The sequence below is a fragment of the Myotis myotis genome, unplaced genomic scaffold, assembly GCF_014108235.1.
Source record: "Myotis myotis isolate mMyoMyo1 unplaced genomic scaffold, mMyoMyo1.p scaffold_m19_p_1, whole genome shotgun sequence".
Classification (NCBI taxonomy): domain Eukaryota; kingdom Metazoa; phylum Chordata; class Mammalia; order Chiroptera; family Vespertilionidae; genus Myotis; species Myotis myotis.
The window spans coordinates 141,023,185-141,050,523 of record NW_023416313.1 but is presented as its reverse complement, the minus strand read 5'-3'; the positions used below and the strand labels follow the sequence as shown (position 1 = coordinate 141,050,523).

Genomic DNA, 27,339 nt, shown 5'->3' with positions numbered 1-27,339 from the left:
CTGTCTTTTTTTTTTTTTTATTGATTTTTTATAGAGAGGAAGGGAAAGGGATAGAGAGTTAGAAACATCGATGAGAGAGAAACATCGATCAGCTGCCTCCTGCACACTCCCCACTGGGGATGTGCCCGCAACCAAGGTACATGCCCTTGACCGGAATCGAACCTGGGACCCTTGAGTCTGCAGGCCGATGCTCTATCCACTGAGCCAAACCGGTTAGGGCTATGCTGTCTTCTTAACTACTGAATTTATTTGGCTATGTTGCTTCTAATATGTTTGATAAATTGCATGTGCCTCTTCACTCTCTTCTTTATAGAAGGATGACTAAAATATTGTATATAGAAGTACATATATAAAAGGTTGTACATAGAATATTGCTTATAGAAGCATGGCTGTAGAATATTGTAGAAATAGAATTTTAGTTCTATTTCCTGATACAAGCATGATAAAATCTTACAATGAAGAATAAAGACATTTGTGATTTGATATTGGATATTTGAATGAATATACTGCCTGGATTGTAAAAAAGAAAATTATCAAGTGATAAAAATCTTTTGAGTGCTTATGCATTCTGTTACGTAGCAATAAAAAAAAGTTCTCTTAAAGGAAGCATTTATATGTCTTTCATTTAAAAAATATTTTTGACTTTATGGTTAAATTTTTTTTACTGCTTCTAAAGACTTTCAGCTTTCTGTTTTTTTCTCTCTTGAAGAACTTCACTTTCCTTCCACTCGCCTCCCCAATCTTTTTCTATGAAAAATGGGAATAAAATTCATTTTGAATGTGCTTTAAGTTCTCTTTCAAGGAGAACATTGGTAGAAGAGGTATTAAAAGTAAGGTAACTGGAGTATAAGAAATGAAGACTAAGAGATTAGAATCTTACTACATAAATAGTAACACTGATACAAGGAGAAAGCTGGGTAAATAAGTAATTACAGCAAGAGCTTTTAGAGTACCGGTTACTGTTCTTGAACTAGTGAACTCCCAGTTTGGTAAATACTGATTTAAACTGTCTTTTTAGATAAGTGACTAAGAAAAAAGTGAATTTTATGTTCTTTATGTCTTCTAGGCTTTTGCACTCGGATCGAGATCCTATTCCAGATGTTCCTGCAGTGTATTTTGTGATGCCAACTGAAGAAAATATTGACAGAATGTGCCAGGTAACATGATTTCTTATTTTCCCGACTCTTGAATGTGAAAACAGATTTTTAAAAAAAATCTTAAGATATCCAGTGTGAAAAATCAGAAATTCCCTTACTCAGTTTCCCACTTTGATTTTTGGATGGAGCGTCGGCCTGCGGACTGAAAGGTCCCAGGTTCGATTCCGGTTAAGGGCATGTGCCTGGGTTGCGGGCACATCCCCGGTGGGGGATGTGCAGGAGGCAGCTGATTGATGTTTCTCTCTCGTCGATGTTTCTGACTCTCTATCTCTCTCCCTTCCTCTCTGTAAAAAATCAATAAAATATATTTAAAAAAAAAAAAAAAAAAGAAAATTATTTTTTTGGCTGAAGAAGCATTTTATTGATTAAGACTGAGTCTAGCTTAAAAAAAAACAAACCCACAAATAAATAAAAAACAGAAAACCTAACACTATAGATTAAAAGTAGGATTTTATTTTCCTAAGATAATAATTAGCCTGGAAGTAGGATGTCCAAGGTAGTATAGCCGCTCTGTGAGGCAATCAAAGACTCAGGCTCCCTCTATCTTTCTGATCTATCATCTTTAGTTTGTAGCTTTTCATTGGCTTGCTTATTGCTTCATGGATGCAAGGTAGCAGCTGCAGCTGTAAACATCACATCTTCGCTCAAGGCTGGAGGAAGGGGAGAATGGATATGCTACCCCTGGCTGTTCATTTAGATCAGGAAAGCTAAACTTTCCCTGAAACTCCCAGATGACTTTCATTTATGCCTCGCATATGGTAGAATTAACTTCAAAGGAGGCTGTGGAAGTTAATATTTAGATAAGTGTATTGCTACCCCAAACAAAATCTGGATTCTTTTAGCAAGGAAGAGGGGAAAAGGGGAAATTGAATAGGTAGCTAACAAATCACAAGCATCTTATTTATTGTTGAATGAAGTTACTAATTAAATTATTGTTGAAAATCACATATTTTGTGTCTTCTTTAGTTAATGATGCCTGGCTTTCTATTTTACCCTGCATAAACTCAACTATGTCATTTTTAAAAGAGGCACAATTTATCAGTCCCTTCCTATTTCCTTTTGTTACAACAGTTTTATTGAAATATAGTTCACCTAACCATAAAATTCACCTAACCATAAAATTCACCTAACCATAAAATTTTTAATGTACAAAGTGTATAGTTCATTGGTTTCCGATATATTCAGAGTTGTGCAACCATCATTATAATAAATTTTTAGAACATTTTCATCTCCTTAACTGTTATATCCTCCACCTCCACTTCCTATCCTGAGCTACTTTTTGTTTCTTAACATATGAATGGAATTATATACATGGTCTGTTATATCTGACTTCTTTCTTTTAGCATAGTATTTTCAAAGTTCATATCGTAACATGTACCAGTACCTCATTCCTCTTTATTATGTAATAATAGTCTATTGAATGAATATACCAAATTTTGTTTCTCCATTAGTTGATGGGCATTTGGGCTGATTCCACCTTTTGGCTGTTGTAAACATTTGTGTATATTTCTGTATAGACAGGTGTTTTCATTTCTGTTACGTCCATAAATACCTTGGAGTGGAATTGCTTGGTAAAACTTAACTTTTTGAGGAATTGTGAAACCAATTTCTCCATATCCTTGCTAGTACTTTTTATTATCTGTAGCCATCCTAATGTGTATCACATTGTGGTTTGGATTTGCATTTCCTTGACGACTAATGAGATTAAGCATTGTTTAATATGCTTATTAGCCATTTGTATATCTTTGGAGAAATGTCCATTCAGAACTCTAATTTTTAATTGAGTTGTCTTTTTTTATTATACTTTTAAAAAATATGTTTTTATTGATGTCAGAGAGAGGAAGGGAGAGGGAGAGAGAGATAGAAACATCAATGAGAGAGAAGCATCAATGGGCTGCCTCCTGCATAACCCCTACTGGGGATCGAGCCTGCAACCTGGGCTTGTGCTCTGATAGGGAATTGAACTTGTGACTTTCTGGTGCATGGATGTTACTCAGCCAACCGAGTTGTCTTTTTATTGTTTTGTTGTTAAAGTACTTTACATATTTGGGATACTAGACACTTATCAAGTATATTATTTGCAAATATTTTCTCCCATTTTGTGGGTTTTTTCACTTTATAATATCGTTTGGAACACAAAATTTTTAAATTTTGATTTTAAACTTAATTTAAATTTATTTTTTCTTTAGTTACTTATACTTTTGATGTCATGTTTAAAAAACCAGTGCCAGCCCCGGCCGGGTGACTCAGTTGGTTGGAGCATTGTTCTGTACACCAATATCTAGGTTGCGGGTTTAATCCCCAGTCAGGGTTTGTATGGGAGGCAACCAATCAATGTTTTTCTCTCTCTCTAAAGTCAGTCAATAAACATATCCTCAAGTGAGGATTTTTAAAAAAAGGAAAGAAAGGAACTATTGCCAAATCTTTGTTTTCTTCAGATTTTTATATATGGTATGAGGTAGGTGTCCAACTTCATTCTTTTTCATGTGACCATCCAATTGTCCCAACATCATTTGTTGAAGAGATTATTCTTTCCCCAATGAAAGGTCAATTAACAGTGGTTACATTGGTTTATTTCTGGACTCTCAGTTCTATTCCATTGACCTTTGTTCTTATGCTAGTACCACACTGTCTTGATTACTCTTCCTTTGTAACAAATTTTAAAAGTTAAAAATTGAGTTCTTAAACTTTGAACTTTGTTTTCAGTGTTATTTAGGCTTTTTTGGGTCCTTGAATTTCCATATTAATTTTAGGATTAGCTTACCAATTTCTATAAAGAAGCCACCTGAGGATCTGTTAGGGATTGCCTTGAATCTGTAGATCAATTTTTAGAATATTGCCATCTTAACAATATTAAATTTTCTGATTTATGAACATGCAGTATCTTTCCATTCCTTTTGATCTTTCAGTAATGTCATATAGTGTGTAGAATATAAGTCTTGCAATTCTTTTGCTAAATTTATTCTTTATATTTTTAGTGCTATTGTGAATGAAATTTTTTTGGGGTGGGGTGGGGATTGCAAGTGTGTAGACACCCAGTTGACTTTTATATATTGAGCTTGTGTCCTGCAGCCTTACTCAACTTCTGTGTCCTTTTGAAATGTTTCCATCATTCTTTGTCTACTTCTTACTTTTCTGGCACAGTCCAGGATTCAAGCATTTGTCTAAGGAGTCCTGGTTGCTTTTTGTAGAGAACAGTATTTAGAAATTAGCATCTGATCATTGCTACTAGGGTGTCTCAGTCCTTTGGCCCTTTCAATGAACAGAGCTAAGAAATATATGTATGTACCCATACACACACTTTTATATTTATACTAGAGGCCCAGTGCACGAAATTCATGCATGGATAGTGTCCCTAGACCTGGCCAGTGATCAGGGCCAATTGGGGCCTTCCGGCTGCCAGCCAGGGCCTCCCTTCCCCAGCTGCTGGCTGGAGCCTTCCTTCGTTCTGTGCTCCCCCCTGGTGGTCACTGCATGTCATAGCAATCAATCGAACTCCTGGTCTCCTGGTCAAACTCCTGAGCAGACAATTTGCATATTAGGCTTTTATATATATATAGATTTAATTTTATAAATCTTTCTACTTATCTTTCTAGATAGATAGATAGATAGATAACCTCCAAAACCGTTTCAGTTTAAAAATACAAGATTCATTCTAGCTTTTCCTTTTTCAAGTTTATAACTTCTTTCTCTGACAATAAGAAACATGGCTCTCAATATCCTCAACAGATTTACTTATTTTCTCAGTCCTCTCAATTCTCAGTCCTTTAATGATTCTCCCAACCTTTGTAGAACTACTGCCCTGCTCAGCCACCTTCTTCACACAGGCTCCAACTCCTCAGTTTTTCACATTCCAGCATCTCTGAAATCAGATGCATCTTAACACATTGTATGCGGGAAATGTATTTATACATTTTACGTTGACTGGTAGTAGAGTGCAGGACACGTGATAATACGTTTTTTATAGATTAGCGGTAGAATGCGGGTAACGTATAAATACGTTTATTTTTATACTTTTTTATTGCTTTAAAGGGATGCTAACATGCAGATATACGAATTCCAAAGGACAAAATTTGGGTCTCTAACACATACAATGGTCAATTATGTATGTACTTCCAGGTATAACGGTAATCAGTCTATTCAACTGCAAAAATGGCCCGCGCCACCTGTTAGCGCGGTAAAAACTACCCGCAAACAATGTGTTAAAACTTATGGTGTATTATAGCATTTTATTGCAGCATTAATTCTTAATGTTACATAAAATAATGATGCCTGTTATGATTGACAATATCTTAGCTTTGAAAAATGTGGTTATTTAGAGGTCTGTTTGCCTGGAATTTAAGAAGATAAGTAAATTTGCCCTGGCCACTGTGATGCAGTGGTTGGAGCATGAGCCCTGCACACTGAAAGGTCTTGGGTACAATTTCTGGTTCATGTCTGGGTTGCAGGTTCGATCCTGGACCCAGTCTGGGCTTGTGTAGGAGGCAGCTAATCAGTGTGTCTCTCTCTCTCATCAATATTCCTCTTCCTCTTCCCTCTCTAATTAGTTTTTGAGGCTTATGTCTTAATGTTCTTGCTTTTCCAAAATTTATTAGTTTTGTTAAGTAGTGTAATTAACATGTCAAGCGCCATGTCGGTCACCGGTGACTGACACTATACTTTCCGTCCGAACCGGTCAGTCACTGGTGAAATCGAATATCGGATATCCTGGGCTAAATGGAAAGGAAGACAAAACAGGCTTGGCGCTTAAGGTGTTAATAGGATTTCATTGATAATATAACTAAAATATAACTTTATTAATATATCTACTTGGTTATGTTTGGTAACCAAGTAACCAATACTTCTTTATAACTTTGTTCTCTTAGGATACTTTTCTGATTGTCATTTTTATATAATTTATCTCTTAAATGTTATATTATCCTTCAAAACCCTGCTCTTATACTATCTAAAAGATTTTTATTTGCGATCATTCTTTATACTAGCCTGTAAGAATGAAGTATTCATTGTATTTATAGGATCTTCGGAATCAACTCTATGAATCATATTATTTAAATTTCATTTCTGCTATTTCAAGAAGTAAACTGGAAGATATTGCAAATGCAGCATTAGCAGCTAATGCTGTACCACAAGTAGCCAAGGTAAGAGATTTTCGTTGACTAATGACATTTTGTTAATATAAAATATAGTAATATTCTGAAACCTGTTAGTCGATATAGGTGTCTAATTAATAAAGGACCAGAACCACCTAAGAATATTCAGACTCATTACTTTTAGAAAGAGTTCTGATAATGTAAATTATCTTAAACTTGACCTGGGCAAAATAAATCAAACCAAAGAAACCTACTTAATGAATTTGAAAGATAAAAAGAAGAAGCTGAATCAATGTTTGTTTTAGGCTGGGATTAGTATAATCTTTTTAGCTCAATTTAGAAATAGCTTGCCAGTTGTGTTATCATAAATTATACTCAAAATGTATTGACATTGTTTTATCTATAATATCTCTAGATCTTTTCTTACTTAGGAGAGAGGGTCTAGAAAAGCTAAACTGCATATTATAAGAAAAATGAAATTCACAATAAGCCAGCACTTCTATATCATAGTGACAGGTTCAGCTTTGTTAAAAATAAAGTCTGTAAAATATATTCTTGGTTATAGCCCTGTGCTTCTTGAATTTAGATGAGACATAAATGAAATTCTGGAGAATGTATAGAGCAAATAAAAAACTAAACAACCATTGATTTACTTCTTATTTTTTCTCACTGATTTAGATTTAGATAATACTTTATTATTTCTGATTTGTTTTTGAGGTTTATGTCTTAATGTTCTTGCTTTTCCAAAATTTATTAGTTTTATATAAAACTAGGGGCCCAATGCACGAATTCGTGCACCTTGAAAGGAACTGTGGGCTGTGAGGCAGCGGTGGGCACAGGGGTGGGTCTCGGCCCATCCTCCATGCCATCACCTGGCCCCTCCTGCCACAGCCTCCCCTGTCTGCTGGCAGTCCCACTCCCACCACCACTCCCACACTCATACCCTCTGATGGCACGGAGCGATTGGGGCCAGCAGGGGGCGGTGGAGAAGCCCTGAGAGGCGATTGGGGCCTGCAGCTACTGCTCACACCCACTGATGGCGCCGAGCAATCGGGGTCGGCAGCAGGTGCGAGCAGGGGCAGTGCCAGCAGTAGGTACGAGCGCCAGTTGGAACCGCTGTAAAATAAGCCAGGGCTCAAAGGTTTATTTTTGTTTTTGTGGTGGGTTTTTTTTATATTAAGTTTATTCTTGCCCAGTTAGGCAATCTGTTACATAGTATGATTTTTAGCTATTGAATAAAATTGTAATTTTTTAAAATTTTTGCCATTGGTAGATTAAATCAAACTAAATGTGCTTTATTGTAAAATTGACTTGTAACCCCTTTTTTTGTTTGTTTATTTCTAGGTTTTTGATCAGTATCTCAATTTTATTACTTTGGAAGATGATATGTTTGTTTTATGTAATCAAAATAAGGAGCTTGTTTCATATCGTGGTATGTAAAAATAGGAATAATGAATTTATTGTTAACAAAATGAATGGTGTATTGTAAAAAAATGAACTTGTTTAGTGCAGTCCAAAACCAGCTTTGTTTACAGCTATACAGCTCAATAAGATTTTTTTTAAGCATGCAAAGAACACAGGTGTCATACTGAATTCTGTCACATAGAAACAAAATTTATTTAATAAACCTGTTTTGTAAGCTCAGTGAAGTATCAGTTTTTTTATCTTTTAGGTGCCGCACAACAACTTGCATGAAAGGTTCACTCATGGCAAATAAGACAGTATTTTAGTAGTAAGATTTAGTCAGTTTTTTAGTATTTTAACCCTTGGACAAGAACAAGTTACTTTTCTGTGCTTCGGTTCCTTATCTGTAAAATGAGAATAATAATACTACCTACCTCAGAGAGTTTTTGTGGGCAATAAATAGATTAGTGTAAAATGCCTAGAAAAGTTTCTGCTCATGGTATACACTCAGAAAAAAGTTGGCTAATATTGCTGTTTGTCAAGATCAGACAACCATAAGGAGTCAGCAGCTTCTATAGTGCTGTTATAGAATGAAGTGCCTTTCTCAGATATAGGTTGTTAGACTCTGCAGTAGTGCGATTGAGTATTGGTTTTGAAGCAAATGCTGTCTAACCACCTCTAAAGCTTGCTTTCCAATTTTGGTAAACTGACCATTCCTGGGATGTAGGTTAGAATTAACAGACATTCATGCACACACACACTACAGTATATTGTCTGTTTCTTTGTTGATTTTTTTACTCTCTTGAGATCTACTCTCTTAACATGTTAAAGTGTACAGTAGAGTATTGTTGACTATAGGTACAATGTTCTATAGCAGATTTCTGTAACTTACCCATGTTGTTTAACTGAAATTTAATGTCCATTGATTAGTTATGTCAAATATTTTTAAGAAAATTGCAGACTGTAGAAGATGTCATTAGCCAATTCAGTGAAATAATCATTAATTTGCTACTTAAGGATTGAGATGTTTGATTATGACTAGAATTTCAGTGGCTCTTAAGTGGAAAATATGTTCCCACTTAAGGAGCACTTGGAAATGTGTAAGTGCCAGTTGTCACAACTGGGTGGGCTGCTGCTAGCAAGGACTAGGGATGCTAGATATTCTGCATTGTGTAAACCATGCTCACACAGAAAATTGTTCTGCCCAAACTGTCAGTGGTGCCCAGTTATGAAACGCTGGACAAAATGATAAACTACCTAAAAGAAGAGAATATGAATATTTTGGTTTCATTGAGCTCCTTGATATACTTTTTTGTTGAAATTAAACAGCATTCCTATGCTTGAGCTTAGCCAAAAGAGCGAAAGTGATAAACAACACTCCTAAAAGGATAGATTTGTTGAATTGCCCATGTAAGAGATTTTTGACAGTAGTTGTTATTTACAGAAATTTATTCACAGTTAATTGAGTTATAAATTAATTAACTACTTAAGTTAAATGATTAAAACCTAGTTTCCCTTAAGTCTATAAACTAAACTTATAAATGCTGACACATTATTTGAAATCTAGTTACATAAAAACAAGCACGTTTACTTTTATCAATTAAATGAGGCTGAACAACTAAATTCTAGTCAGTCCTATTTAACAGCTTATTTAGCTTAGTTTGCTAAATTTCCTTAAACAGTTTAAATTGTATTTATAAATTCACTATATTAAATTTTATTTTTAAGTACTTCAGATACCAGACTAGGCAAATTTATAAATCTAACAAGCACAATCTACCCAAATATTTAAATAATTTTTAAAAATAATTAAATTGATAATGAGTCTAAGTTCATTAAACATTCAATTACTTGTAAATTTAATTTTCTTACACTGCCTCTCAATTTTAAAGAGCACAAGTCTGAAATTATTAATTAGTAAATTTGTATTTAAATTTAATTTATTTAAGTATAATCACATCTTAAACTGCTCATATTCTCAATAGTATAGTTATTATAATAATTCTAGGTTGCTTCATAAAGCACTTTACAATATAAGCTCATTTACTCCTTAGAATAACTTTGTGAAGTAGGTATTATTTTCATTTTCCAAAGGAAGAAACTGAGTCTCAGATGTTAAGGAAGTTAACAAGGAAATAGCAGAACCAGGTTACTTAGCCCAGGCACTTATTCCAGGGACAGCACTCTTAACCATTATGTGCCATATCCTCTCACACAGTTCAAGTGCTTTAGCTGATCTTAAACAGATTATTCCAAACATAAATCAAATATACTAATGCCATGGATTTGGTTATCTACTTTCTGTGGATTGAGAATTTATCTTGTAAAGGAGGCAGATTTATATCTCACTGAGACTCAAGCTACTGCCTCAGACAAACCAGATTGTTATCACAAGTGAGTTGATACTATTGATGGAAAGGTTTTTGACTATTCAGGTCAGCTCTCAGAGTGTGGGATTAGGGTATACAGCCGTGGGCAAACTACGGCCCACGTTTGAAATGAATAAAACTAAAAAAAAAAAAAAAAAAAAAAAAAAAGACCATACCCTTTTATGTAATGATGTTTACTTTGAATTTATATTAGTTCACACAAACACTCCATCCATGCTTTTGTTCCGGCCCTCTGGTCCACTTTAAGAACCCATTGTGGCCCTCGAGTCAAAAAGTTTGCCCACCCCTGGATAGGACCAAAGGGCCAGAAGCTTCCACGTAGATTTTTACCTATATGTTATTAAAAAAATGAACTGAGTGTTTTCCTAGATTGTTATCCCCTAATTTACATAATATACAGTTTACCCTTATGCCATTTCTATCTTAATTTAGATAGATGGCAGTCTGCACCAAGAAGTAGCACATTTTTTAATACAGATTCTGTATTGCTTGGCTCAATTCTTTATTGTTTTTATGTTCTCTGTCTGCATGGACAAAGTATTTCTTTACATATTTTGATATATCCAGTTGGATTCTGTTTTCCTCTCATGTTAATCACAAGTAATATTAAATTTAATATTTTTTCACATTCAGGATGTTTGGAAATTAAAAATAGTATATAGATCCTATTTTAGTGTAATCTTTTAACAAATAGTTACTGAGAATCTCCTTGTCAGACACTGGGCCTAGTTATTGTGTGAAATATGAAGATGAATAAGGTCAAGTCTTTGACTGTCAATGACAGTCTTCACAACAGTGTTTCTGAAAATATAGCCCCAAGAATCATCTAAGGTGCTTGTCAAAGTTGCATATTTCTTAGAATTATTTCAAATCTATTGAATTGAATCTCTAGGGGAAAGGATCAAGAATCTCTAATTTTTAATAGCTTTCATAGAAATTTCTTTCTCTTCCATATTCTCAGAGTGATTCTTATACCCACTAAAGTTTGGGAACCACTTATGTACCATCTAGTAGATCAGAAAAGACTTTAATATAACTCAACATAATAAAAAGGAAATGATATGTGAAGTTGGTCTTGTCATAATTGATTTGCATTATTCTTTTCTGGAATAATTGAAGATTAGTAGTTTGGTTAGGCCATCTAGTGCTTGTGAATAAAACTGTGGAACACAATACATATTTTTCTATTGCTCTGGCAAAAACTTTGTGTGTTTTATGTGGTGGCTTTTTTTCTTATTACTGCTCTGATATTGATACTAATTACTACTGATACTGAGGTGGGATTTTTTTAAGGAGTATAATTTTTAATGGATACTTGTAAAGTTTAAGCATAAAAAATTGTACTTATTTGAGTATTACATATGTTATTAAACTGAGTATTGATTAGGAGTTTAGTAATAATTTTAAGAGTTTAATAAAATAAGGCATACATTTTGGTCTCTTTATTTCTCCTTTACTTGTGTCATTTTAGCTATTAACAGGCCAGATATCACAGACACTGAAATGGAAACTGTTATGGATACTATTGTTGACAGCCTCTTCTGCTTTTTCGTTACACTGGGTAAGTTTTCAAGTCTTTCTTCAAAGTAAATTATTTAACAGCTCATTTTAATCTGTTAAACTATAATATCCTGTTTTTGTTTTTTATACACTCCACACATGCACTTATTTAGACTATTTTTTTGAAAAATAACCTGAAAGAATCCATATCTAATTCTTAGTGGGGATTATTTTAGTGTATTGGAATCAAGAGGGTTAACATTATACATGGCTAAAATTTGAATTTTTCTTATTATATGTATAAATAAATTGCCATCAGACCAAAACAGTTTAAAAATTTGCTAATAGTCTAATTTTTACTTCTGCAGTTGACTGAGCACTCTTTGAATAGAATCTAAAATGCAACAATTTCAGTATATAAAAAATACAATGGTCTAAGTTTGTTTTATGAACTTCTCAATGCATTCGTTTTTATTTTATTTTAGATTTTTGCCTTTGAAAAATGTGGAGTAATAAATTAAGAGGTCTGATCAGTTGATAATTTTTAGGAGCATTTAAAATTATGTGAAGAGGTGTTTTCTGTTATCTTTTAAATTAATATTTCAAAAAGAGATTGTAATCCTGTATGGTTAATTTATAAAATAAATAAAAAATAATAATACCAAACTATTAAATTATCTTCATTCTTTTCCTTTAAGTGAAATTAAAGTGAATCTTGTGAGTAGAGAGTAAACTTACTTTTTGCAACTGCCTGTAGGGAGTTGAAATGCTGATTTAGTGAAGTCATTGAAAAACCTGGTCACATTGATTGCCCAACACTATATAAAAATAGTCTTTCTGACTCCCTTTATAATTGGGAAGATTCATTTTGCTTTTACTCTTCAGATTATAAATCCTTTTTTTATGTTTGTAACCTAAAATTATATACATGTATGTTATTTAAAATATATATATATATATATATATATATGATTTTTTTTTATTGATTTCAGAGAGGAAGGGAGAGGGAGAGAGAGATAGAAACATCAATGATGAGAGAGAATCATTGATAAGCTGCCTTCTGCACACCCCCAACTGGGGATCAAGCCCACAACCCAGGCATGTGCGCTTGACCAGAATTGAACCTGGGACCCTTTGGTCCGCAGTCCGACGCTGTATGCACTGAACCAAACCAGCTAGGGCTCTTTGTTATTTCTTAATGCTGATAAATTTTGTAAGTAGCCATTTTAATTATTAAGAGTGGAAATCATTGCTAACATCTATTGTTAAAATAGGTGCTGTTCCTATAATCAGATGTTCAAGAGGAACAGCAGCAGAAATGGTAGCAGTGGTGAGTTTATGCAAATATCCATTGGGGATAAATAATACTGCATCACCTGTTTTACATAAATACCTTAAATGTTTTTGTTAATTTTAAGAATATGATTGCTATGAGTTATGTATTAAGTACCTAAAGCAAATATTTTTATAACATTGGATTCCACCAAAAATAAAAAGTAATCATTGTGTACTTCTATGTAATGGAATAAGATGATTTACTTCTATTTGCTATTCTAGCCCTATTATTTTAAAAACTAGAGGCCCGGTAGATGAAAATTTGTGCACTCTGGGGGAGGGGCCTCAGCCCAGCCTGTGCCCTCTCGCAGTCTGGGACCCCTCAGGGGATGTCCACCTGCCAACTTAGGACCACTCCCTGGGGTATTGGGCCTAAACTGGCAGTCAGACATCCCTCTGGCAGCCTGGGAGCCCTCAGGGGATGTCTGCCTAATGGCGTAGGTGTGCTCCCCGTGGAGAGCGGGCCTAAGCCGTTAGTTGGACATCCTTAGTGCTGCCACAGAGGCAGGAGAGGCTCCCAGCACCGCCGCTGCGCTGGCAGGCCATGACCTGGCTTCTGGCTGAGCGGCACTCCCCCTGTGGAAGTGCACTGACCACCAGGGAGCAGCTCCTGGACTGAGCATCTGCCTCCTGGTGGTCAGTACGTGTCATAGTGACTGGTCGTTCCAGTCGTTCTGCTGTTAGGGTCAATTTGCATATTATCCTTTTATTATATAGGATACTTTTAATTGGTTTTGTTGATGTTTGCTTTGTTCTTGTGTTTTTTTTTAGAGGGAGAGAGAGGAAGGGAGAGGGATAGAGAAATAGAAACATCGATGAGAAAGAAACATCATTGATCAGCTGCCTCCTACACACCTCCTACTGGGGATCAAGCCTGCAACCTAGGCATGTGCCCTGAGTGGCCAGATTATCATGACCACCTGACGTTTTTAGGCAAATTAGCCTTACACTGCATCGTATGGGATATGGAAGCCGAAGGCCTGTTTAAACACCTTTGCTCTCTGCAGTTTCCAAGATAAAACGTCTCCAGTTCGCACAAGAACACAAGGATTGGACAGCTGAGCATTGGAAAAAAGTCATGTGGTCCGGTGAATCACGTTTCAGTTGCATCATGCAGATGGCAGAGTGAGAATTTGGCGGAAACAGCGTGAAAGCATGCATCCCACATGCATGAATACAACCCTTCAAGCTGGTGGGGGCAGTGTTATGATTTGGGGCATGTTTTCCTGGCATGATTTGGGCCCTTTAATTCGTGTGGAACAACCGTCTGAATAGCACAACATACCTAAGTATCGTTGCTGATCAAGTTCATCCTATCATGTTGATGGCGTATCCCAATGGAGATGGCTTCTTTCAACAAGACAATGTGCCATGCCACAGTGCTTGTATTGTTCAGGAGTGGTTTCAAGAACATGAGGGAGACTTTACCTTGCTTAGGTGGCCCCCACAATCACCAAATCTCAATCCAATTGATCGTTTGTGTGATGAAGTTAAAAGAGCCATCAGGCAGCTGGTTCCACAGCCATCAAATCTCACAGAACTGGACAGTGCTATTCATCAGGCATGGTGTCAGATTCCTCGCATCACCTTTCAACATCTCATGGAGTCAATGCCAAGAAGAATTGCCACAGTATTGAAGGCAAAAGGTGGCCCAACAAAGTACTGATGGGGTGGTCATAATAATCTGGCCACTCAGTGTATATTCCTCATTCAGCCTTTTCTTTTTTCTTTTTTTTTTTCCAGCCTTATTTTTCCAAATAGTATTTTATTCCTATTTGATCCCACAAACTGTTTAATATTTAACTTTATTTAGTAAATATTTATTAACAGTCATAACCATTTTTAAAATTGTTAGGTGCATTTTGCTACAATATTGGAATAAAATATTCAATATAAATTGAGCACTCAAAATTTGCTTTAAAAATTAAAAAGTAAATAAGGGATTAGAAAAATTACTGAAAAGGAAAGAGGGTAAATGGTATGGAAAGGAGGAGTAAGCTACACTAACGTTTTTTAGTTTTATTAACCCAAATGAATCATTGACTGGTGGAGGGCTGCTTTCTTTCACATACTTCATTTCCATTCTGGAGCCTCTTGTAGCCTCCACTATATAGTCACATTCCTTGGTACAACAGAGTCATGCTTGGGCTGAGAAGGTGGGTCATTGCTGCAAAGCGTTTTCTGTACTTAAAGTATAAATAGTCAAGGAAAAGTGGTTGTTAATGAAATCCGGTCTGAGTCACAGTAGAAGAGGCATTGGTCTTTTCAAGTCCAAGTTATGATGATATTGAATAGTGAAGAAGTTAAAATATTTAAGATTTTATAATTGCTACTTTGTAAAGAAATTCCAAGTTTCCTAGTTATGACACTAAGAATACAGTATATATTACAGTTCAGTGAAATACATTATATATTACAGAACAGTGAAACTATTCTTTAAAAGTTAATGTAAAATTTGCTTTTTTCAGAAACTAGACAAAAAACTTCGGGAAAATCTAAGAGATGCAAGGAACAGTCTTTTTACAGGTGACACACTTGGAGCCGGCCAATTCAGGTATTATATTAGTTAATATACTTATAGGACTTGAAAATGAAACATTTGTAGTTTGGGGGGTTTTCTTATCTGAGAAAATACTCTTATAGTTGAAATTTGTTTCTTTTTTAAAATGAGGTAACTAGGATCAGGGTGTTGACTCAAATTGTTTAAATGAAATATTTACTTTCTTTTGTTAGAAATTTTTGTTTTGCATTTTTATCGTCTGTTGGAGAAATTTTTCTGTTTCTATGACTTTGAAGGTCAGAAGCCATTTCCTTAAATTCTCAGTTAGCTTCTTGGTAATGAAAACAAAGAAGTGAAAAACTTGTGAAGCTTATATCTATTTCTCCCTATTAGCTAGTTTCCATTTTTATATTGAAATACTAATAGCTTAAACTGATAAAGTGTTTTTGTCTTTGTTAGCATGTCTAGCATGAGTAGATAATGTCATAGTTACTCAATTATTATTGCATTTTGCAATAGAGTAACATTTGATTACTAAAAATGGATGATATTGGAGTGAAGAATTAAAGAAATTCATACAAATGAATTTATTTCAAGGGAAGAATACTCAAATATTCTTAAATATTTTTCACAGTGTTTCTCATTAAGTGGAGCAGAAACATCAAATTCTCACTTGGTTATTGCAACAGAAGCAATCACTGTGTTGTCATACCCTATTTAGTAGTTCCTTTTTATAGTGCCACTATATAGACACTTATTTGAATAATTTTTTTGAAAAAATTTACATTATTATAATATAGTTGTCTTATTTTTAATTTGTTGGATGCATTTCTAAATTATTTTAATTAGTGGTCAGCAGCCTTGAGGGACTGTTGTTAAATACATTTGAATACAGTTACTTGTGGGCTAATGATTCTCAATGGGAACTTGGTAATATCTGGAGATATATTTGGTTGTCACAACTAGGAATCCACTGTGCTGTGTTATAGGATGCTGCTAAACATCCTACGGCGTATAGGACCCTCCATACTGAGGAATTATCCAGCCCTAAATGTCAATAATGCTGAGTTAAGAAACTCTGCCCTAGGCTATCCTCCCTTGCTTTCCTCCCACCTAACTCTGGAGTAATAAATGATAGTAAGTGGTAAGGGTGCTACTTCTAATTTTTATTGCTAGTCTTATATTCAGGGAGAGTTCACTGTCTTGCACCCAGTAGGGTGGAGTGAGTTAACTAAAATGGTCAGAGGTATCTTGGCAGAACAAAATATATATAGTTAATATAATCGGATAGCAATGACTTCTGAAAATTAACATGTATTTCTGATACAGTAGTTCCTTTAAAGCAAAGCTCTACAACTTTTGAAGACACATGGTAACCAAATGACTTTTTGCTTTAAGTGTAGTCTATTTCATATCTAAATTATAATAATGGAGTAAAACAATATTTTACTCCAAGTGACTGGTAAGTGATAAGTGAGTAGCTATATAATTAGGTACCATTGTGGCATGATGTTTTAGTTTTATGCAATTATAATTTGATACAGTTTTATGAGACTCTTTAGAGTCTGCTTTTTGAATTTATGTTTACAGGAAAAAAATTATAATTTGCAATTGACAAAACTGTCAAACATTTGTGTAAATTTATAAGATTCTAGCAATGGCTTTTCTTTTTTTCAAAAATATGAAATATAAATCTGGTTAGAAGTAACTTTTTCTTTGATAACTCTAATTATTCTGTAAGAGCATTTGTATAGTTATTTTTCCCTTTAAAAAGTACCTAAGTAAAACATAATCCAGTATTTTACACAGGCTCTAAGTAGTCCAAAGCATTACTTTACTTTTCTGACTGAACTAGAAAATTTTTTTAAAAAGCAAAGTATTATGGAACGCCATACTTTTTGTTCATATCAAAATGACATATACTGGAAAGTATTAGAAAAATGTAGATGTATACACTGGCATCAAGACTTATATAATTGTTTTTAATGTATTTACAGCTTCCAAAGGCCTTTATTAGTCCTTGTTGACAGAAACATAGATTTGGCAACTCCTTTACACCATACTTGGACATATCAAGCATTGGTGCATGATGTACTGGTAAGAAGCTAAATATACCCCTTTTTACTATAATGTAACATTAGTGAGTCCCTTCATTTAAAATTAATATCATGGCTTCACAAATAACACATGATAATGATGGAGCGGAGAAATATGGACAAAAAGAGTGATAGGCTTTGGTATCATTGGATGCTGGAGAATAGTTAAGTTCCAAACTTAAGATCTGTAAATTATAAGATAAATCAATGGTAGTTTGGTCATAATGGGGAAAAGGAAATGGAGGAAAATGAATGACTTTTTAAAAAAATAAAAGTAAGTAAATAAATATGTTCTTAGGGAGAAAAGCTGTAATTTCTCCCATTTTTCTGGGAATCAGTTAAGCTTCATCTTATAAAAAATAAGCAGTATTTTTATATTACACCATGTTTTTCTGAAGTAATTCCACATATGTAATTTCATGCTTAAAAGAAAAGCCTGCCTTATTTATCTACATGTTGTGTATGGCAGGTGATACACAGAGATAAATAAAACACAGTACCAATCTTCAAAGGCAGTGGGAAGAAAATATGTACACATAATTTCTGTACAAGACACTATGTAATAGGGACAGAACAGTTTCCATTTAAAAGAAAATCCTATATCATTGCCTCTGTTGAGACTATAATTCTAATTTACTAACTCCTGTCTGGCCTTTGGGGATTATAGTATACTAGAGGCACAGTGCACGAAATTCATGCACAGGTAGGGTCCCTAGGCCTGGCCGCTATCAGAGCTGATCAGGGCCTTCCAGCTGCTGGCCAGGCCCTTCCTTGGTTCCGCGCCACCCCCTGGTGGTCAGCGCATGTCATAGCGAGCGATTGAACTTCCAAGGGGACACTTTGCATATTAGCCTTTTACATATATAGATAGTTGTGTCATTATTGCAAAGGTTGCCTGAAATGTTATGTATAAAGGAAATGGAAGACATGCAGTTGATGGTTTGGACTTAATAGTTTATTTCTTTAAAACCCAGATTTAGCTGTAAGGTATTTCTTTAAATTAGATTTCAGGATTACTAATGGAAATTGGCAGTTCTGCACAATTGTCTATCCTAGAGTCCTATGCCATTCTCGACTCTTAAGATGAGTGTCAATGAAATAGTATTCAACTCTGTAAAGAGAACAAGAACAATCAAAGGGACCATGGAATTAAACCCTGAGTAATGGACCATGGAAGCCAGTTTTAGGAGGTCAAGTATAAGAGGCTGAAGAAGAGGGCATTAATTCAACCATTACTGGAGTGCTTACTCTCTTACAGAACAAGACCCTGTTTTAGCAAAAAATGAAACAAAGGAAATTATTCCTTTTTTCCTGGTGTGTAACATGCTAGCAGGAGAGACAGGTAATATGTAAAATAAACAAAACATATAACTTTTCAGAAAGGAGGAAATACTCTGGAGGAAAATTAAGTAATGGAAAACAGAATTACAATTATAAAATAGGGAAGACCTGCTGAAAAGGGGACACATTTGAGGAAAGATCTAAAGGAGGTAAGGTAGTAAATTATGTATCTATATGAGAGAACAGCATTCCAAATAGAAGGATGTCCATTATCAAGATGGCCAGAGCAAAATAAGGCAGGAGATGAAGTTAAATAGGACTTAGGAAGGAATATAGCATAGGAGAATGTATCTCATGGCACACATAAACTAATTACTAAAATTCTATGGCACACCAAAAAATATGTATCTTTTGCCTATATGACAAAATGGGTACAATTTTGATTCATTCACACCGGACAGCTTTTATTGTGTTGGCTGTTGTCATTTTTTAATTTGACAATATAAGGGAAAAGAGGTCAGTGCCCCTGACTAAGTAATCAAGTATTACATGTTTTAAAAATTCTTACAGGGGAAAAAAGTCTGTCTTAACAAGTCTATAAAAAAATAAATAAAGTTGAACAATGTAAGTAAAAAAAAAAAATTTGCAGCACATGGTTGAAAATCACTGGTATAGTCTATTACAGACAGTTGTAAGAATATTGGCTTTTAATTTTGAGGGAAATGGGGAGTCACACATGGTTTTAAGTAAAGGATTGACATCTGATAGACTCCTTGGGGATATAGAAAGAGTCAAGGAGACCAGTTAGGAGGCTTTTGCATTTATCGTAGCAAGAGATGATGTTAACTTACACCAAAATGGAAATGGTGTGGTTTGTGATAATCTGTTGAATGTAAAGTATAAGATTTGCTGATGAATTGGATGTGGGATCCAAAAAACAGAAGTCACAATATTTTGACCTTTGCAAATGAACAGGTGTTATTTACTAAAATGGAAAAGAAATAGAGCATTTTCGTGGGGAAGATCAGATGTTGAGTTTTGGACATGTTAAATGTGAGCTAGCTGCCCATTTAGGTGTTCAAGTGTAGCTATCAGATAGGATAATTACATACATTCATCTGAAGTTCAGGAGAAACATCTGTTCTAGAGAAATAAATTTAGAGTAGTCCATATATAGATGGCATTTAAAACCAAGAGATAAGACAAGATAACCAAGGGAATGAGTGTAGATAGAAGAGAGAAGACGTCCAAGACTGAACTCTGAGGCATTTTAACATTAGAGGTTGGATGATGAATAGGAACTAGCAGATGAAGCAACCAATGAGGTATGAGTACTAGAACTGTGTCATTTTGGAAACCAGTGAGTAAATGTTTCAAAGAGGAGGCAGGCATCAACTTGGACAAATGCTGAAGACTAAGTCACCATTGCATGTGGCAGTGTCAAACTTGTTAGTGACTTTGGTAAGAGCAGCCTTCATAGTGTAGGAGCAAAATACTGAAGTAGTTTTAAGAAAGATTGGCAGGAGAGGCATAAGAGAGTGAATACAGACAAACCCAAAAGAGTTTTGCTGTGTAGGAGAGCTGAGAAAAGGGGTGATGTTTGGAAGGAGATGTGAGGTCAAAAAAAAAGAGAAAGATTACAGCATTGTTGTATATCAATGGGAATGATCAAAGGAGAAAAATTGATGCAGGAGATAAGAATATCCTGCAGGTCTATAGGAGGCATTAGTGATGAGGATGACTATAAAGACCAGGATTTCTCAATCTTGGCATTACTGACATTTTGGACTCAATAATTCTTTGTTCGGGGGGGGGGGGGGGGGGTGGCGCAGGGGCTGTCCTATGCATTGTAGGATTTTTAGCATTTCTGGTGTGTACCCTCTAGATCAGTGGTTCTCAACCTATGGGTCGCGACCCCTTTGGAGGTCGAATGACCCTTTCACAGGGGTCGCCTAAGACCATCGGAAAACACATATATAATTACATATTGTTTTTGTGATTAATCACTATGCTTTAATTATGTTCAATTTGTAACAATGAAAACACATCCTGCATATCAGATATTTACATTACGATTCATAACAGTAGCAAAATTATAGTTATGAGGTAGCAACGAAAATAATTTTATGGTTGGGGATCACCACAACATAAGGAACTGTATTAAAGGGTTGTGGCATTAGGAAGGTTGAGAACCACTGCTCTAGATGCTAGTAGCACTCCCTCAGTTGTGACAATCAAAATGTCTTTACACATTTACCAAATATACCCAGGGGTGGAGGGGGGCAAATGACCTCTGATTGAGAACTGCTGTTATAGGCCAGTGATGGAGTTTCAAAACTGGTGTTTTAGGGAAGAGGACAAATAAAGAGTCTGGGAGTAGCAAGGAAGACACCTGTGCCAATCTCGGGTCCACTGATATGAAATGTGTGATGAGTAAAAAACAACACACAAATGGTGAATTTCTAAGAAAGCTACAGGGGATAGCCACTTAGAGTTCAATTAGAGCAAAAAAGTATCATGGAAGTTTAGAGTTGATGTTCAGAATAGGAGATTTTGCTGATGACTGAGGGGTGTGACAGAAGTGATTTGGGAGTCAGGTAAAAATAAGATATGGGACCTGAAGTGGGGGAGTACAAAAAGCATATAGGGATTGTTGGGCATAATGACATTATTTTGATAGTCTCAAATTATATTTGATTAGTGGAGTCCAGACTCTTGGGTAGGACTGAGGGGCGGCAATATTTTAGAACAGCAGTCGCCAACTGGTGGTCCGTGAGGTCTGAAAGGATCGACCGCTGTCTTAGAACATACAGTTCAGGAGTCACCTCTTCTCTCCTGCCAGTGGTGTGTGGAGGCTGTATAGAGCTTTGAGATGCTGAGATCCTTTCTAAGTACTGACCTTGCAGAGTTCTTGGAGGAAATTAATGCACATGATTCTTGGAATTCAGGAGATAAGACTTAGGTACAAGTAATTGCAATAAAAGGAATATGCTCTGAGTCCCCATTGGGACATGTAACTTAGAGCAGAGATTCCCCAAAACCAGAAAAGGCTGATGCTGATCCTTGAGGTTTTCTCTCTTCCAGAGTGAAATGAGAATAATGAGGAGAAGGACTATTAATTAAACTTTTATGACTGACCTTTATATTAATTTTTTTAGTGCTTTACCTTTTATTATTGTATCCTTGTGAAACTTACTAATTTTTATTTTCTACTCTTTTAAATTAAAATATCCTTTTAAAAATACAGGATGGTAAAAGTAGATGGTAGGGTTTTGGTTTGGTTTTGTTCTAAGTTTCTTCACTTGGCTTCACAGAATAAAAAGTTGGCAACCTTGTGTCTCCAAAGAATTCAGTGCAACAAGTGCCTGCTCTGTACCAGACACTGTGGGAATCACTGAGATACAGGGTGAGCAAAGCAGACATGATCCATGCTTGCATGTTGGGTAGAATAGTGGATTCCTGTGGACACTTGGGTTATTGTTGTTTTTATTGTTTGTTATTAGCAATGCACCTCTCTAACTTTTGGGAGTAGGTTCTCAAATTTTTTTATTATCATGTAGGCAGTGTTTTCTCAGTATATCATTATTAAAACCAGAGGCTTGGTGCACAAAATTTGTGCACGGGTGCAGTCCCTAGGCCTGGCCGGTGATCAAAGCGTGAACGTTTGGTGTAGAGGAGCAGGTCCCAGCTGAGCTCTGGGCAGCACCTAGACCCTTGGGGTGCTGCATGCCCCCTCTCCGCCTGAGTCATGGCACCACGCAGAGATGCGGTGAGCACATCTGGACGCAGTGGGCTGGGGCACAGCGTGGGCCTCTGGGTCGCCCAGTAGCACCTTATGAAAGCCGGCAGGCAGCGCACTCTCTCCAAGCCGGTCTCACAGACTGGCTCCTATGCCAACCCACAGGGAACCCGACTGACCCCTGCAGTCCTGGTGGCTGCAGCCCAGCTCACCTGGAAGATGCCACGCGAGTGCGGGTGGGCTCCTCGCAGGCACCCAGTACATGAGCTCTGGTGTCCTGGGGGAGGGTAGCAGGGGGACTGAGAGAGAGCTCGGCGGACACCCTGCATTTTTCACTGCACCTCCATCCCCGTCACCCCTGCCCCCAGGTAGCCAGTGAGAGGTCGCAGTGCGTCGCTGACGCCTGCCATGTTCTACACCGCCCCCTGGTGGTCAGCACATGTCATAGCGAGCGGTTGAACTCCCTGTCAAACTCTGGTCAAGGGGACACTTTGCATATTAGGCTTTTATTATATAGGATATTTAGGTGTTTTGAAAATAGTCTTTTGAGGAGATTGGTTTTAGTAACTGTACAACTTATATTGACTTGATCATTAATTTTACTGCAGTTTCTAGATGTGAAAAATCTATAACTGAGAGAATCATACATTGTAACAACACCATTTTTGGTTGAGTGTTAAAACTACTGCTTTTGAAGTTTCTTCTAAGCTTTTAAAATTCTTAATTATACTCTTTACCTCCACAAGATGAAGTAAAAGTTCCAGATAGGTATTCTTTTTGTGCCTTTGGCCCTTTGCTACCTGACTCTTATTATTTGAAACTTTAAATCAGAATTTATGCTTATATACATAGGGACTTTAATAAAGTTTGTTTTTTTTCTTGTCAAGAAATTAAAAGGAGGTGGTTTCTAAATTAGTATATACTTTTGAAAAGTTATTAGAAAAGCATTTTAGAAGCACTCATTGTCTTCAAGATGTGTGATTCCAATATAACAGATGCCTAAGTGTAGTTCAGAAATTTGGTACTTTGAAGGTTGATGCTCCATTGATCTTTTAATCTTTATTAACACAAAACCTCTTGGACAGCACTCTGTAGGCATAGTTTCAGGCATTTGCCTAAAACTCAAGAGTATAATGCAAACTTTTACTAATTTAATATAAGCATAGATTGTTTATAACTGAACAAACTATAGTTGATCATAGGAAGTTTCTGCTAGAGGTGTGGCCTATGTAAAAGCCCAGGAGACACCCTTGAGTTCATTTGGTATTGTTTAGTATTTCCATATTCATTGCTGTTTCTAAATTTGGGTTAAAACTTTATTTAAGGGAAAGAAGAGTATTTTTACTTACTACTAGTAGCCCTGTGCACGAATCCATGCACCAGTAGGTTGCTGCTGCCCCGCCCTCCTGTAGCTCCCCCTGCCCTCTTCTCTCCTCCCCCCCTCATAGCTTGCTGCCCTGCCCCCTCCTGTAGCTCGCCACAGCCCGCTTGTACCTCGCTGGCCCACCCTCCTGCTGATCCGTGATCTGGTCTTGACGTGCTTGGTCATTACGCCTCAGCGCATAATGGTTAATTAGTATATTCCTCTCTTAGGATTTGCTAACCTAGCTTTAGGTACTACTGGTTTTTCCCCTTATATCCTTGTTGCTTAGTACATAAGATTTTGAGACAGCGCTAAGGAGCAGCGAGCCGGTGGGCGGTAAGGAGCGAGGGCTCCAGGATGTCCCTCGAGGGGTCCCGGATTGCGAGAGGGCACAGGCTGGGCTGAGGGACACCCCTCCCCACCCCCGTGTCAAATTTTCGTGCACCGGGCCTCTAGTTTCATATAAAATCACAAAGTCAGAGAATACTGTAATGAACTGCCATGTGCATCATTTAGCTTACCAGACACTATGCATCTTACCCATTTTATCCAGGCATTATATGATCTTTTGCTTAAGTACTTCAGCATGTATCTTTTAAAAAAGAAAGGTGCCATAATTTTACTATCTTACCCAACAAAATTAACAATTATTTTTTGGTAATCTCTAATATTATTTTTATACTCATTGTTTCTTAATTGTTTCAGAGATACATCTTTACAGATAGTTTGTTCAAATAGGGTTCCAAACAATATCTATTGTTATATCCATTGCATTGGTTGATATATCTTTTTGAGTTTCTCAGTTTACAACAATTTCGCTCTTCCCACTCCTTTTTTATTGCTATTTTTGGGGTAAAGGAGTTGGCTTGGTTTTCTAAAGAGTTTTATACATTCTGCATTTGGTTGATTGCATCCTTTTGGGGTACAATTTGACATGTTATTCTGTCCAGAGTATTTCCTGGAAACTGATAATAGATGTATTAGAGACTTGATTAGGTTTGGCTCAATTCCTGGCCAACATTTAAGTTACTTTTATTTTACTTTGCTTTTTTTCTCATGTGAATATTAAATCTTAGCTCTGCATCGATAGATGTCACGCATATTATCCAAATGCCATTTTGTTAACAGTAGCTCTGTCTGTCCGGTTCTGTTTTAATTTGTGAATGAAAATAAGACTGCTGAAGACTTGCACGTTCATATCTGGTGATTTGGGGCACCATTATCCAGTCTTCTAAGTCAGGAAAAGTGTGAATGTCAGTAGAAACAGATTAGATTCTGCCATGTTAAAACTAATTTTGTTGTCTTCTATTTGTATAAATGTTGTTTCTTTAACATGGTTGAGCACAGCACAGAATGTTCTAATTTCCTAATTTTCAAAACTGAAATTAGCCCTGACCGGTTTTGCTCAGTGGATAGATCATCGGCTTGCGGACTCAAGGGTCCCGGGTTCAATTTCATTCAAGGGCATGTACCTTGGTTGCGGGCACAAACCCAGTGGGGAGTGTGCAGGAGGCAGCTGATGGATGTTTCTCTCTCGTCGATGTTTCTAATTCTCTATCCCTCTCCCTTCCTCTCTGTAAAAAATCAATAGAATATATATTTAAGAAAAAAAAAAACAACCTGAAATTAGTTTTCCTTATTTGCCTGGCCATTATGCAAACAATGGAAAAATTCTTGCCATTATTATGTTATTTCTCAAAACTCTTAACATCTTTTATATCTTTATCATTTGTGTTTTCTTTAAGTATTTCACCAAAACTTTATTAAAAATATGCTGTCCTATTTGTAGAGCAGTAATTTTGTTAATAAGTTTCTTTTATTTTGAATGTGCTCTGTCATCACCATAGAAATAGTCCTTCACTAGAAATTGTAGTTACTAAAGCTGAACTATTTAAAAATGTTTCTCTTCAATATTTTGTTTTATTAATTTTTAAAAGGGTTCTCAGAGTTAGCTGTTAATGTTTATTTATTGTACTTTCTATATGGGTGATTTGTTGTACAAAGTGAGGCTAAGATATGTGGATGGGAAAATAAGATTAATTAAATAAGGTTACTGATTATGTTTATCCTTTGATAATATGAGGAAGCTGTAGGAAAGACATAATATTAATACGTTGAAATATAACACAATACTCTTGTTATTTATGCCACTGTGACATTTAGACACCCTTTGCTTTCTTTTTTTTTTTTTGGATGGGGGTTTTGTCATAAGGAAAATGGCAAGGAAATAAGCTATTGTAAAAGATTTATTTGAGAAAGTTACAGGGTATGGTCTAAGGCTCTTGACTCAGTATGATGATTTTGTATTATCAAGAGGAGACTAAATTGTATCTAGTACATTGAATTTGCTAAGACCTGGAAGTTAAATCATTAGTTAAAACATATCTTAGAACTAAGATGATTGTATCATGCTAGATAATTTATCCATGTAATTTCTTTCTTGCTCATCATTATTTACTCATTTATTGATAGCAATGTTTTATCTCTAGCTAGCTATTCAGAGTAGAGTTGAACCATAAAATACTGCTATTACATGAAGGAACCCACAGGTCAAATGCAAGAATAGAAAAAAAAATTTACTTTTATTTATTTATTTATTTTGTATGTTTTTTTGTTAGTTTTTTGTTTGTTTGTTTGTTTGTTTTGAGAAAGGGCAAAAAAAATATTCAAACGTCATAGGAGTAAAATTAATTCTAGACAGAAAACTTTAACAACTTTTCTGACTAGCTCTTAGAACTTATTTGAATGGGAGTACAGTTATTGTAGCTTCTGTTGGAATTTTTTAAAGGTGCAATCCATCATCAAGTAACAAATCTTAATGTTAGACTCTCTATGAGTTTAAAAATCATATTTGAGACTGTATTGGAAACAACTAAGCATCAAGAGGTCTGGTCAAATAAATAGGCAGAGCTGAATATTGGACTACTATGTTGACATGATAAAAATGAGGTAGCTGTGCATATACAAATAGAGAAAGAGTCCTAAAATATATTATTAAATGAGAAAGGTATGGCAAAAATATGATGCAATCTCATTGTTAGAAGTAAAATTAAAAGAATATGTCTATGCTGGCATATGAAAAAAATATTTTTCTATTATACACAAGAATCTTTTTCTTTTTTTTTTTTTTGGTTTTATTTATTTATTTTTTTTAAATCTTTATTGTTCAGATTATTACATTTGTTCCTCTTTTTTTTCCCCCCATAACTCCCCTCATCCCAGTTCCCGCCCCACCCTCCGCCCTCACTCCCCACCCACTGTCCTCATCCATAGGTGCACAATTTTTGTCCAGTCTCTTCCCGCATCTCCCACACCCCTTTCCCCCCCAGGAATAGTCAGTCCATTCCCTTTCTATGTCCCTGATTCTATTATAATCACCAGTTCATTCTGTTCATCAGATTATTTATTCACTTGATTCTTAGATTCACTTGTTGATAGATGCATATTTGTTGTTCATAATTTGTATCTTTACCTTTTTCTTCCT

General features: G+C 35.7%; 1 protein-coding gene across 6 annotated transcripts in view; it reads left to right on the top strand.

The window, feature by feature from the left end:
- Positions 1-27,339, top strand: part of SCFD1 (sec1 family domain containing 1) — a 120,888-nt gene that overhangs the window by 11,122 nt on the left and 82,427 nt on the right. For all 6 annotated transcript variants that reach the window (XM_036354021.1, XM_036354027.1, XM_036354042.1 and 3 more), the window contains 7 exons: positions 1,067-1,157; positions 6,173-6,295; positions 7,592-7,679; positions 11,513-11,602; positions 12,816-12,871; positions 15,345-15,430; positions 17,374-17,473. In XM_036354021.1, the coding sequence (XP_036209914.1) occupies positions 1,067-1,157; positions 6,173-6,295; positions 7,592-7,679; positions 11,513-11,602; positions 12,816-12,871; positions 15,345-15,430; positions 17,374-17,473 (634 nt within the window). The remainder of the gene's footprint in view (positions 1-1,066; positions 1,158-6,172; positions 6,296-7,591; positions 7,680-11,512; positions 11,603-12,815; positions 12,872-15,344; positions 15,431-17,373; positions 17,474-27,339) is intronic.